This window comes from Sitophilus oryzae, unplaced genomic scaffold (assembly GCF_002938485.1).
Source record: "Sitophilus oryzae breed Bouriz unplaced genomic scaffold, Soryzae_2.0 scaffold_684_pilon_pilon, whole genome shotgun sequence".
NCBI lineage: Eukaryota > Metazoa > Arthropoda > Insecta > Coleoptera > Curculionidae > Sitophilus > Sitophilus oryzae.
This window is the reverse complement of record NW_022147289.1, coordinates 2,940,513-2,955,079: the sequence shown is the minus strand read 5'-3', so window position 1 is coordinate 2,955,079 and position 14,567 is coordinate 2,940,513. Positions and strand designations below refer to the sequence as shown.

Here is a 14,567-nt window from a genome sequence, read left to right as displayed (position 1 = left end):
CCTAATTTTGAAGGCGCTCGTTGTTTTCCGGAGTATTTTAATCAGATATATCAAAAAAGTGACTTCCGTTGACAAAACTGATGTCTGGATTAATGATTCAGAATTATAATATGAAATTATAGGTAGGCACTTATAGGTGTATAGTTTCGAGGAGTGATTATGAATCCATTTGTAATTAGGTAGTTTGGTTAGGTTTTTATGTATTCTTGGTAGCGAATATGAAACCAAACGTAACGTAAGTGCTTAGCGACGAATTTTAAGTAACTAAAATCCAACGTAATATGACGTTGGTAATTGGTAGAATTATTACATTCCCTATTAGGTCAGATACCGACGTCGAGGCGACCCGAATCTGTATTCCCCATTTAGGTGCAAATAAGGGTCGTCAGGCGGTCGAACCGACGTTGGTACCCGACGTCGGGTTTATTGAACGCGACGTATACCCGACGTTAGATAACGTCCAAATGCTACTTGGGTGTCTTCTTCAAAAGGGAATATATCTCCAATAAAAATAAAGCTATTGAGATGAATCAAGAAACAAACTATCGAGAAAATACGTGCCCAGATGATAAAATCATTTTTAAATTCCTTGCTTTGTTAACGAACTCCACAGGGTGTTTGAAACTTTCACCAAAATATCAACATTTTGTTTTCCCTCGTATAATTGACAGATGGAAACTTTCTTTTTAATTTAGAAAGAGATACCAAAAAGGCAAATGGTTTAGCTAGAAATTGCATAAAAAATCATCAAAATGGGCCCACTAGAACAAAATATATTAAACTTTAAAATATACATCAAAATTTTAAGGCGCCCGTTTTTCGTGCCGGTGGCTGTAGTTTATAGATATACAGGATGTTTAAAAAAACATGTGGGGAGATTCTTCACGTAAAAATAATTTACTAATTACTAATTAATTTATAATAACGTTTATTTTTCATATAAATAAAGGTCCGATTCTGCTTTGTTTCGTAGCTACAGTGTGTTAAAGTCAATAATATTTTTTCGGTTTATAATAATTTTCTTCCAAGTTTTCCAAGCAGGGTTGGCATGATTTAAATCAAGTGATTTTTTAAATTTTAATCGTGTGATTTAAATCAAAGAAATAATTTTATTGAAACTTTATAATAAATCAAAAAATAACTGTAAAAGTTATAAAAATGTATCCTAGAAAACTAGAAAAAATATTTCTATAACAGATATAATTTATTATTAATAAATCGACAAATAATTGTAAATGCTATAAAATTATATAAAAATATCTATTCATCAATTTAAATGTTGGACCGATTTTTGAAGTAATTTCGTGTGAATCCATTAGACCTCTAAATTTTTTTTTTTTTTTGGAGGTGTAAAATACCTTTACGTACGGAGTGTGGGACTCAATCTCTCCTTAAGCTGACTGGAGGACACTACCCACTAAACGTCACCCCCTCGCTCCTACCACGTCTACCTGACCCCCTGGACGCATCTCCTCAAGTAGACGCCGGACTGTTCCTTTTTTGTCATTACCCCTGCTCTTCGCTGTATTTTGCCTCTAGTATATTTTGGGCCAGTTTTGAGATGGCTTCAAAGTTTTCTCTTCTTTCTGTTACCGATTTTAAGAAGGTATCTGCGGAGATGTTGCCACCAATCGTCATGCGTGCCTCACATCTTTCCTGTTCCCATCTTGGACAAGCAAACATTGTGTGTTCTGGAGTATCATTGGGTTCAGCACAGTATCGGCATTCCGCGACTTCCCCCTTTCCAATTTTACACAGGTAACTCCCAAAATTTCCGTGGCCACTCAATATTTGAGTAAGATAGAAGTTTACCTCTCCATGCTTTCTTTTAATCCACATATTTATATTTGGGATGAGCTTATATGTCCATCTTATCTGTCCTTTTTGTGATACTTCCCATTCTGCCTGCCACTGCTGCACTGTGCGGTTTCTCTCCATCTCTCTGCTTGCCCTGGTTTGTACTTCACCCTTGAGAAAGAGTCGTTCTCTTTCTCTTGAGAGAAGATGCAAGGGCACCAGACCCGATATCACCAAGGCTGCTTCAGTTGAAGTTGTCCGATACGCCGAGCAGACCCTCAAAGCCGTGACTCTCTGTGCACCTTCAAGTCTTTTTTTATTTACGTGCATATTGGTTTCTTCGTTCCACACAGGTGCTCCATACATAATAGTATTCTGGCACGCATATGCTAACACTCTTCTCTTTGCTGGTGTTGGGCCCCGAACGTTTGGCAGTATTGCGGACAACGCTTTAGCAGTTCGTTGTGATTTCAGACACACCTCCTTGATGTGCAGGCCCATCGTGAGTGCACGGTCTATGTGGAATCCAAGATAGTTGACTTGCTTTACTGGATTTATTATTATATCCTTAAAATTAAACCTTATATGGTCAACTTTTCTCTTGCGGCTCAGTAAAATCGCCTCTGTTTTTTCCACAGCTATTTCGAGTCTGTGCTCACGCATCCATCTGGCTATGATCTTTAGTGTATCATCCACAGTCTGCATTAGGTCGAGGTCGTTTATTTTTTTGTTTCTTTTAGTTTTTTTGTTATTATCACAGCAAGATCATCGGCATAACAGATTAACTCTATCCCACCTGGTACAGTAAGCTCCCCATGACACTGTCGTATAATATGTTCCACAGAGTTGGCCCCAGCACCGAGCCCTGTGGGACGCCACCGAATACCTCTCTTTCATCTTCTCTATTGAGAACTATAAATCTATTATCAAGATACCTGCTTATTATGTTCACCAAATAGCCAGATAGACCTCTAAATGCAGTTGCAGCAAAAAAATGTGATTTAAATCAAAAAAATCTGATTTAAATAAAAAAAATCTGATTTTTTGGATTTTAAAAAAAAATCATGATTTTTTCCAACCCTGGTTCCAAGTGTCCTTCTTTAGTGTTTCAAATGAAATTTTGAGGGTAAAAGTTACTATAAATGCGACATATTTTAAAGCTAACAAAATATGGACATATTCGCCAGGGACGTGCATAAGGTTTAACACTGGAATATTTTTCTAAAAAAAAGCATGTACGCCACTGACTTTTTTGATGAGACAAACGCAATTTTATTAATTTGCCTTGCTCCAAGTCTAATAACAACCTTTAAAAAAAATTAATATCGTTAACTTGCGAAAGTTTGAAATAAATACTCATTGAACCTCATCAAAAAATATGAAAAAAAGTTCCTATAAACATAAACATGGGTATGGAAATGCATAGTTTTATAGAGTTACAGGATGTTAAAACATATTAAAATTAGTCTATTTGTAATCCAATCAATCTAATAATCTTAAATACCATTATTTTTTTATTTGAAATTGGTAGTAAAAAAGGTAGGACTAATAGTAATAATATTTCATAATAGATTAGGTAAAATATATAATTTATTAATCTTATTTTTATTTTAATTTTATTAATTGTGATTAATAAAATTGCGTTTATCTCATCAAGGAAGCCGAATTCGACAAAATATCAAGATAAAACTTTTAATTGGCATTAAACGGTCTACATAATATTAATATCAAAAGAAAAGTCAGTGGCGCACATGTTTTTATTTTAATATTCCAGTGATGACCCATATGCACGTCCCTGATAAAATTATCGACGCTTTTTCAGCAATAAACTATGTAGGACTTTTACCCCCAAAATTTCATTTGAATCACTAAAAGTACTTGGAAGAAAATTATATTAAATCGAAAAAAATATTAAGACTTTAACACCCTGTAGCTACGAAACAATGCAGAAACGGACCTATATTGATATGAAACACCCTGTATACGTTAAAATCCAATTTTTCCATTTTTATAGCAAATATTTTAAACCGCGAAGAACATTACATTTCCTTCGCGGAAAATTTCTTTAATAAAACCTTGCATTCACAAGGATATTTTTTTTAATCATTTCAGTTTCTTGAAGTCGTATCAATGGGACTATCGGTATGCTTGTCGAAAGCATTTTACTTGTCTAGTTATTTCATATTTTTCGCAATTATTGCATTGTAGCAGATAAGAATGTGCAAAGCTCGAAATTATTATGACATTATGTGCACAGATTTTATCGTGAATATTTTTTCCCAGGGTGTAAACTTTCTATGAACATAACTTAAATAAAGTGATTATACTTATAAAGTAAAGTGCTGGGTGGCTGAAAATAAAAATCGCAATGAATACGTGAGATAAGAAACAATTTGCTAAATTGTGTCTTAAATTAATTGACGTAGGACTCGTAGGAGAATTGAAATTAATAATATTTTTTTATTTCGTTTATGCATCGTAACGTACAACAACAAATTATTGAAAGTGTACTTAATAGATTGTAAGTATTTATTTTTAATATTCGAAACACCATATTATTTTATTTCTTATATTATTATTAATATACCACAGCCTATTTGTACCCAGCCTGCCGACTCACGATTATTTGCATGGAAATCTATGGAACTACGGTAAGCATTAAAACATTATATCGCTTGATCTAGCCACAGCGCAAAAAACTGACCAATCAAATTCGATGTTTTGTTTCCAGGGTCAGAATGTTATTTTGTGCGAAAACATTATGACCCTTGATCTAGCCACAGCGCGATTCTGCCACGCGCTTTAGCATACAAGACACAAGTAATACGTGTTTTACTTAATGGCTGAACTAGCTTTTGGAGAAAATGTACAGCCGAAAGAGTTTTATATGCCATTTACAAATCAAAAGCTAAATGAAATTATGACTGAAGCTCCTGAGTTTTCAGATAATATGAGTTCAGATATTAGTCTACTACCCAAGAATGATACGACAAATTGTCAAGGCTTCACTGAGCACCAATCAGGGGAAAATATTAATGTTTCATTTGAGTCACTTATTAATCTGTTGAAGGAAAAAAATGCAAAACTTGGTACTACTACCCAAAGTTTTAATAGATTTGTTACAAGACTTAATTTAGTTAAAACGAAAAATGCATGGGAGAGCTTTTTAAATATAGCTGGAAGCATCAGTCCGCTTAATAATTAATTATATATATATATATATATATATATATATATATATATATATATATATATATATATATATATATATATATATATATATATATATATATATATATATATATATATATATATATATATATATAAAGCGGGGGTCCTACAGCTTTGCCGCATCCCACATTTCGACCTCCATATTGCTCGATTTTGCCATTCTTCCTGGTTAATAGCTCTGTCTCTCATATACTGGTCTACTCCATCTAACCACGTAGTTGTAGGTCTTCCTCTTTTCCTTCTGCTTTGGGGACGATACTCCATTGCCCTTTTTGGTCATCTTTCCTCTCCCATTCTTTTTACGTGCCCATACCATAGTAGCTGTCTCGATTCGATGTTGTCGGTGCTGGTATATATTCGCCTTGTTCTTTGCCTGATCTCCTCATTTCTAATGTGTGCCATCCTTGATATGCGACATACTCTTCTGAGAAAGTCCATCTCCACTGACTCGACCATCCTTCTTTCTTTTGCTGTAAATTGACAGCATTCGGCACCGTATGTTAAAATTGGCTCTACGATTGCTTTGTAAATCCTTATCTTTGTTTGGATGGATGTTTTATTTGACCACAGGAGATGGTTTAAAAGACGGATTACTTTCTTACCTTGTTGAACTCTACTATGTATATCTTTCTTGGAGTTCCCTTCTTCAGATATAATACTTCCTAAATATTTATATTCGCTACACCTTTTAATTTCATGTATGTGTTGTTCAGGATCTTCAGTTTGTTCTTCTCCTACTTTCAGGTATTCGGTTTTTGTGAGGTTGATATTGAGTCCCCATCTGTCGTATTCTTCCTCAAGTTTCCTGAACATATAGTCGGCATCCTCCTCACAACCTGCAACAATAACTTGGTCGTCTGCAAAGAACAAGGTCGATAGAAGTGGTTGTCAATCTCTATTCCCATAGCTCTACTCTTCCTTCTCCAGTTTTTCAATGCCTCCTGGATATATATTTTAAATAAGGTAGGTGATAAACTGCACCCCTGTCTAAGTCATTTAGATGTCAGGAAGGATTCCGATAGGAACTTCCCCTGTCTGATCATACTTTTTGGATTTTTGTACATATTCCAGATTGCATTGATATATGTTTTACTCACATTTGTCTCAACCAAGATTTCAAATAATTTCTTCAAAGGCACCGTGTCATAGGCTTTCTCTAAATCTATAAATACCAGATGCGTGTCCAAATTTTGAGCTCTCCTTTTTTCAATTATTTGTTGTAACACAAATATGTTGTCTGTACAAGAACGCCCAGCGCGGAAACCACCTTGTTCTTCTGTTTCTTCAAAGCTCTCTTCTACTCTCTCTTTTAATATCCTGCCATACAACCTTCCCATTGAGCTTGTCAAACTAATGCCTCAGTAGTTGCTACATCTTTTTTTGTCTCCTTTCTTAAAGATAGAGCTGATGTACACCAGGTTCCAGTCTTCAGGAATGTTTTCGTTTTTTATCAGGCATCTGTTGAAGATATCAGGTAGTATTTCCAATAATATATCGGGTCCCTGCTTTATTAGCTCAATGAAAATGTTTTTCATTTTTTGAGTACCTTCAATGCTTTCTTTATCTCGTTTACACTTATTTCATTTACATCTATATCTTTTGCGTTTTTCAAATCTGGCACTTCTAGTTTGAATTCTGTCCTGTTTTCTGTGAGTAACTGTTTGTAATGGTCTTTCCACTTTTCCATGCTTATAAGTTCTAGTTTACTGTTTTGCTTTTCGTCTCTTCTAAGGTTCCTTATTGTCTTCCACGCTTCTGACACTCTTGTACCTCCCATATATCTTTCCACTCTCTCACATTTGGTTTCCCACATTTTGTTTTTGCTTTTAGCTACTTCGCGTTTAACCATTCTATTTAATCTTGCATATTCTTCTCTGTCGTGGTCGCTGTGGGTACTAAGCCATTTCTGGTAGGATCGCTTTTTTTCTTCTATAAGTTTTTTTAAGTTTTCAGACCACCATTCTGGTTTTTCCGTCGTTTGCTTATCTTGTTGCCCTAACGCTTCTTCAGCTGCTTCGTGAATGCATTGTTTTGTTTGTTCATACAACGTTTCAGCGTTTACGTTGTCCCTTCTTATATATGCTAGTTTATTGGCTAGTCTTAGTTTGTACAGAAATCGTGTCGACTCTTGCATAAAACTTTCTAAATTGTATTTTTTTGTTTCTACTTGTACGTGTATCTGCCGTGTTTAGTTCTATCTACTACAGTGTACATTTTTCTGTACTCTATTACTGTTTTTGATACCACCAAATGATGGTCCGATCCACATTCTGCTCCACGGTAAGCCCTTACGTCAATGGTTTTTAGTTTTGAGTTTTGTCGCTGTATCAGATAGTCAATTATGGAGCGTAGCTGGCGAGTTGGTTGAGTCCACGTAAACTTATGAATGTCTTTATGAGGGAAGAAGCCGTTCATAATTTTTAAATTTAGGCTTTCGCACATGCCTCTTAGCCTGAGACCATTGTCGTTGGTTGACCTCTCTCCGTACTGCCCCACCACTGGGCTATTGGTTTCTGTTCCCTTTCTTGAGTCGAAGTCTCCCAGTAAGAATAGTTCTTTATCGTGTTTAATGTCGGATATTATGTGCGTTAGTTTATTGAAAAACATATTTTTTGTTAAAGGATTCGCATCGTCGCTAGGGGCACATACTCCTATTATTATCATTTGTCGGTGGTTTTTGTGTATTTCGACTTTTATAATTTGTTCGTCTATTTCGTCCCAGCTTTTTATGTTGTGTTTTAGTCTTTTGTGTATAGCTACCGAAACGCCCCTTTTTGCCCTAGTTTCCTTGTTTACACCACTAAATATGTGGATGTACTCTTCCACAGTCTCCGTTCCTTTGCCTTTCTTGTATAAGGACCAAACACTTCTTGTTGTTTGGTCCTTATACCTTGCACATTCCACGTGGCTAGTTTCAAAGTCCTTTTCCGTAGCGTTCTTTTCCGTAGCGTTTGTCGTCTTCGATTTGATCCGTCCTGGTTCCGAGGCTTTTGGTCGAAATTTTTAGCAAGGTAATTATTTTCCGGATGACAGGGTGCTAGCCCGTCGCTCCAACCCCCAACCTGGAGGACCAGAGGTCTTTCTGTCGGGATACCCAGCCTTAGCCGAGGGGTTCCGGTTTTGTGGCGCCGGAGATTCGCCATCGCCCTATTCCTGTTAGCTGTATAACAGGCATCCATTGACTGCCATACATTTCCAGTGGTCACGCGGTTCTCATGAACCTTCGGGGACGTAGGAAATAGGACTTACTGGCAGAGCTTTTAGATTCAGTGGACATTCTCGAGATTTGTGTGGCCTACCCAACTCGACATTAGGCAGACCCCTCGAGATCCTTTACCAGCATTCGACACGCTTAATAATTAATATAATAAAAATAATTACCAAACCTAACCTAACCTAACCTAACACCCAGTATATTTTTCCGATATTCAAGGGAGAATTCATGTCTCTTCAAAATACTATTAAGGTTGCCTACCTCTCAAACAAAGATTCTCCTAGATATTTTCATTTACATGATTTGATGTGAGTAGATCTTTATTATAAATAAATATAGGATAAAATCTAGGTGGCTGTGATATGTCTGACGTTACTTCAACATAGCTGTCTAATTAGTCCAACTTTAACAACTAGTTACCATTTTGTGTCAAAACAAAAAAACAACAAAAAAAATTTTCAGAAATTTGCCGAAAATGCAAACTTATCCTACATCAGAAAGAATTGATATGATTCTATTAGTTGGTGAATGCAGTGTGCTTTCACCAATTAATAAACACTTAAACGCTCCTGATTTTATCTAGTCTGGATTTTTTATGGGGATATGTTAAAGACAGTGTTTACAAAACTCGACCAACTATTGTCGACAAAATGAAAGAAATGATTGTAGCTGCTTTTCGAGGTAGAACTCCACATATGCCTTTTAAAATCCTTAAGATCCTTTTGAAAAGACAATCATTTTATGCAGTTAACAGGACAGGAAGCATTTTGAGCATTTGGTTTCATCTAGCTAATTTTTGTCACAGAATTATAAAGTTATATCTAGCTTTAATTCTATAATCATTAAAACATGTTTTAAACGTGTATCTTTTTATTACCGTTGAGTATTTTACTCTAAATCTTTAATTTTTGTTAAATTGACAAAAGGTATATCACACAGCCACCCTAGATTTTTTCAAATAATAAAGATCTACTGACGCAAAATCATATAAATTAAAATATCTTGGAAAATCTTTGTCTGAGGGGTAGGCAACCTTAATAATATTTTGAAGATATATAAATTCCCCATTGAACACCGGAAAAATATATTGGGTGTTCCATTTAAAATAAAGGAGTAACTTACTTTTAAAAGTAACTAATGTTCCATATTAATTTTGTCTCACCCTGTATAACTTTTTGGGTCAAATTTCAATTTGGTTTTACAATGGTTAGTGTAATTAAATATCAGGCTATACAAGATCAACTAAAATTTAGGTAGCTGTTATCGAAATTTAAAATTTACTCTTCATTTTCATCATTTCATTTCTTTAATTCTCACCTTTATTTTTTCCTAGAATCCGAAAATCAATGAATATATAGGGTCCATTAGAAAAAACACAAATTTGATGTGTAAATTTTTTTGGGGACACCCTGTATAATTCTATATATTTTTATAAAATGCTTTCAATTAACCAACATATTCTGCCAAAATTTCATTTGGATATAAATTACCGTTCTCCTTGGAGCTTCCGCGGCGTATGAGAGGCACCACTCTGTATATTGACTGGATTGGAATTGCCAACATAAACGCGGATTTTTAATCCAAAGATATTTTCGTGAAATGTATTACTGATATTACACTTTTTAATATGGCAACATTGTCGCTTTCAGTTTTGTACCTCCTTCGATGTGCCTTGGCTAGCCGGATTAGAGAAAATGAGTTTTTTATGCGTTGACTGCAGAACGAATAGAGGCTCGACCGTACTGCACTTGAGACGTAAGGGGAAATCAACTCAGCCTTGTCATGGCTGAATTTGGCCATGGTTGTGTATCTTCCCAACTCTTTTTATATTAATTGATTATGACATTGATATAAATATGAACAAACTCCATTGTTTTTTTTAAACGAACACTTATTTCACAATGTAGATTATTAGCAACTGTTCTATTACATAAAAAATATCCGAGTTATCTCGTGATAAAGGTAATATTAATTTTTACCTGTACTGTTGACTTACTCGTCTAAGTGGCCTAACAATTATATCTTGTTTTATCATTTCGTCCTCAATAACGTACATACATATACACGGACAAACAAGATAATTATCTATTTTTTTCATATGGCAAATCATTTATGTTCGGTTTTTGGATATACCGGGTGCGTCTCAAAAGTGGCTCACCCCTATAACTTTTTTATTTTTTCAGATAAAAAACGAGATTTGGTATGTTAGTATATGACATAAATTAGGATTGATTGACGTATTTACTTGTTTTCGGTCAGTTCCTCTGTTTCACCGAAAATTACTTTTAAATCACACTCTCAGTATTTTTTTACCTTATTCGATAGAAAATTACACTCTAGATAGAATGACATATCATATGTCACCTATTGACACTTTCGCATAATATGGATATTTGAAATTGTAACATGCGGTTCATAACGACATCAAAAGTTGTAGTCATTTTGAGTAAAACAGGAAGTGACCGAAAACAATTGAATACGTCCAATCAATCCTAATTTATGTCATATACTAACATACCATTTTGTTTTTTTTTGCATTTATTATAAGGGTTAAATATGTTTAAGAGCTTTGGTTTTTGAGATATTTAAAGATATTTAAATATGCATGCTATAATAAAAAAGTTTGTTAAGACCCTGTACATTACTTTTCAGACTTAATTTTTGTGCTGACATTTAAACCAGAGAAATAAAATTTACTAAAAAATTTGATTGCTTCCTTAAATGTATACAGGGGTATCAAAAATTGCTGGTCAATTTTAGGTATATATTTTACATAAAAACTTTGTTATTTCAAATGCAACTCTCTATATTTTTTAAAATAAGTCAAAGCAGATTTAAATGCTCTTTCAAACTATATTAGGGTTTCCTATACCTATCTGGCTCAGATTTTGAATAAAAAGCGCTTATTCAATAAAATGGCAATCAAGATTGTGACAGTGACAGTTAGTAGCTATTTTCAAAATCGAGATTAGTAAAGTTTATTTCTCTGGCTTAAAAGTCAGCCCAAGAATTATTTTTGAAAAGTAATGTACAGGCTAAGACCACGGAATATCTAGCTACGCGAGCTAGATATTCTGTGCTAAGATCCAAACCAAACAAACTTTTTTATTACCGCATGCATATTTAAATATCTTTAAACATCTCAAAAACCAAAGCTTGTAAACATATCAAACCCTTATAATATATGCCTTATTTAATGTCCTAGAATCCAAAAATGAAATAAAATACCGGGTGTTCCGTAAGAAAAAATATAACTCCGGCGAGGATCTTGGTTCTGACATACACGGTACATGGTACATTTCAAAATAATTTTAAATATGCACATTGTCTTTCCCCACATACCCATAAAATATTTTGTTTCTACATCGCTCCGTTTTTGTGTAATTAACCGAGGCGAATGAGGTGCGCCACCCTGTATACAGCATACCTACATTTTTTGTAATACGTTCTCTTTTATTTCAGGTTAGAAGAAAAAGAAATGGTTAATCGGATACGCCAAGGAAGTTTACTCCTTTCTGGTGAGTAACAAGTACCGTATAACCGAAAAAAACGACGCCCAATTGGCTTGGAAATAGAGCGATCTTCTTTTCCTAACTATCGCTGACGCCGTTTTTTTTTTCATCATATTGTTTTGATTTGCTGAGTACCAGAGAACTGAATATTTTTTCAACAACTTTTCTTAATCATTTTCATCTCTTCTTGTTTAGAAGACCATTGTAGTGTATATTTTATTATATGGGACACAAGTCTATATAATATTAAAAAAAAACTATATAATAATCCATTAAATTCGGTTACAGGTAATTAAGAAATGAATAAAAATAACTAATGAAATATAAAAGGCCATGAAATTCTTATTCTTCTAATACTGGTGTATACATACATACATTAGAAGAAGAATTTCATGGCATTTAAAGTTATATTTCACAACCTTGTTTTCTATTTTTTCACATCTATCAAAGTGTAAAATTATTAATCACCAAGTCAATTTGTATAAGATTTAATTTTATCAATTAGCGCCGTAGGTATTTAAAATTATTATTTACATTAATTATTGTTATTTGCTTTGCACTGAGCAATATTTACATGCATTTGCGAATGTTGCATGGGGATCTAATGTATTTTTCGTTAGCTGTTGTTTGTTTGGTTTGGTTTAGTTTGTAATAGTAGCAAATTTAATGTATTTACCCCGATTTACCCTCAATTAATAATGAAAGTGAAATAATCTTGCACGAACTTTTTCGTAAAATGGTCCCTTTTAGAATTTTAGAATTTAGAATGAGTGGGAGGGGGGTTAATCACTTCGACCTTACAGATCCATTGTGTCCCCCTTTCTTGAATCATAACTCATCATACAGTCCCAGGGCTTTGACAAAAGCCAGTATCTGGGACGGTTTTATAGAGGGTAGTTCTCCATCTCCAATATCAGTCGTACCAAAATTCATGGCACGAATGGTTGTCGTCTCGGCGCACTCAGTGATGAGGTGTACTGGTGTTTCCCCATCTTCCCAAATGGTCCCTTTGGTATTTACTACATTTTTTGTCTCTTGTAAAAAACGCCACATAGTTTTTCGTACGTGTTTTTTTACAAGAGACAACAAAACATCTCCCTTTAGAACTTTTTCTTTAATGACCATAAACGAGAGTAAAAGACTAACCGTCCGACCAAACACTAGAGGCGCCACTGGTCATCAAATGGTGTAAAAATTGCGAAAGTTTAGTTATCTAATTTTGACACAAGGGGTCGCGCTTAACTTTTTTAATTTTAATTCAATTTTCAATCTTTTCAAACTATATTATTAGACTTTGTTGTATTTGTTTGTTACTTTGTTACTCGTGATGGCTAACTTCTTTTCAAATAAAACAGCAACAACGGTAGAATTCTGAGACTGACAATTGCTCTCTGTTATGTTAAATCAAAGGTGAATTATTTTTCCCTCAATTTTTGAATATCCTCTGTCGATATCTTATCTTCTTTCATAAAACAGACTTTTTGACATAATTGAAGAATGTTGTAGATATAGTATGACTTTTTTGAAACTTTAGCTTTTTTTAGTTTTAATCGGAAATTTAATCGGACCTTTTAAAAAAAATAATTTTTATTAAGAAACTATTTGAGACAGAGTTTACCAAAAATCTTTTTTATACCTACTACTGGGTAAATGAATTTGTATTTGTAGATATAGTATGACTTTTTTTGAAACTTTAGTTTCGGAGATATAAATTTAATCGACCTTTTAAAAAAATTAATTTTCATTATGAAACTATTTGAGAAATATCTAAAGAGGCGTCCAGACCAGATGAGCGAGCAGTAACGAGCGCGAGCAAACATTTATTCAAATTCGCTCGTGATTTCTGCTGCTCTCGAGCACATGATCAGCTTCCGTCCAGACCTAGCGATTATTTGTATGTTCGGCGTTGATCGGTGTGTGGCACACAAATTATTGCTTGTGCGTCTTTCATTGTATTTTATAAATTGTTGAAACGTCAAAAGAGAAAACGACTGCAAAGGAGATGGCGGAACATAACTCTTTTTAAAAATCGAGTTTCTCATGGTGGTAACAATTTACCAAACGGTGTTGAAACAGAAGATTCCGGAAAATTTAAGAACTTTTGTCGGATGTCACTTTCACAGATTTTAATACCTTATTAGATTTAATTGACATATAAATAATGAAAAGTGATACCAATTACCGAAAAGCAATTTCACCTAGAGAAACTTCATTCGGCCATTCCATTTTTGATATTCGATCGCAAACGTGGTAAACAAAATCCCGTCCAAACCGAACGTGCAATAGCGCGAATTTTCTTTGATGTACCGACACGGCGGGGAACAGCGTCGAGCGCGAGCAAGCAACCATTCGCTCTCTCGCAGAGCCGTCCACACCAGTTAAGGTTGTCGCCCACTAGACGGCAGCGCGACGCGGCGCGGCGCCATGTGGAAATTTCTTTTGTCTGCTTGCCATGTATTTAAATGGACCAACGCACATTAGAGCGCGCAGCGCAGAAGAGCGCCGCGGAATTTCCGTCAAGAAGTCGGAAGACTTCTCTAGCAACTTTTTTCCGTCTCCCGCGTTTCGGCGCGTTGCAGTGTGCGTACTCACAAGGGAAATAATTTTGCATTCGAGCCTTTTCAGTTGGCTTTTTGACTAGGAACTAGTGATATGTATCAATGGCAGAATTGTATTTTTAAAGGTAAATTAGGCAAATCGATTTTCATAAAGGAATATGATATTTTTTTTAGTCTTCCCTCACTAGAGACAGATGGACGAAATGCCTTTCTATCAAAGATTTAATATAATTGAGGGGTGTAGAGGCAAAACTG

General features: G+C 34.7%; 1 protein-coding gene across 4 annotated transcripts in view; it reads left to right on the top strand.

Moving 5' to 3' along the window:
- The window catches only part of LOC115888179 (protein FAM151B-like), a 73,198-nt gene that overhangs the window by 17,347 nt on the left and 41,284 nt on the right, over window positions 1-14,567 (top strand). For 2 of the 4 annotated variants that reach the window (XM_030907800.1, XM_030907799.1), the window contains exon 2: window positions 11,705-11,760. In XM_030907800.1, coding sequence (XP_030763660.1) covers window positions 11,721-11,760 — 40 coding nt within the window. In that variant the 5' untranslated portion in view covers window positions 11,705-11,720. Of the gene's footprint in view, window positions 1-4,253; window positions 4,319-4,422; window positions 4,449-11,704; window positions 11,761-14,567 lie in introns of those variants that run through there. The other 2 variants (XM_030907797.1, XM_030907798.1) reach the window with 2 other exon arrangements.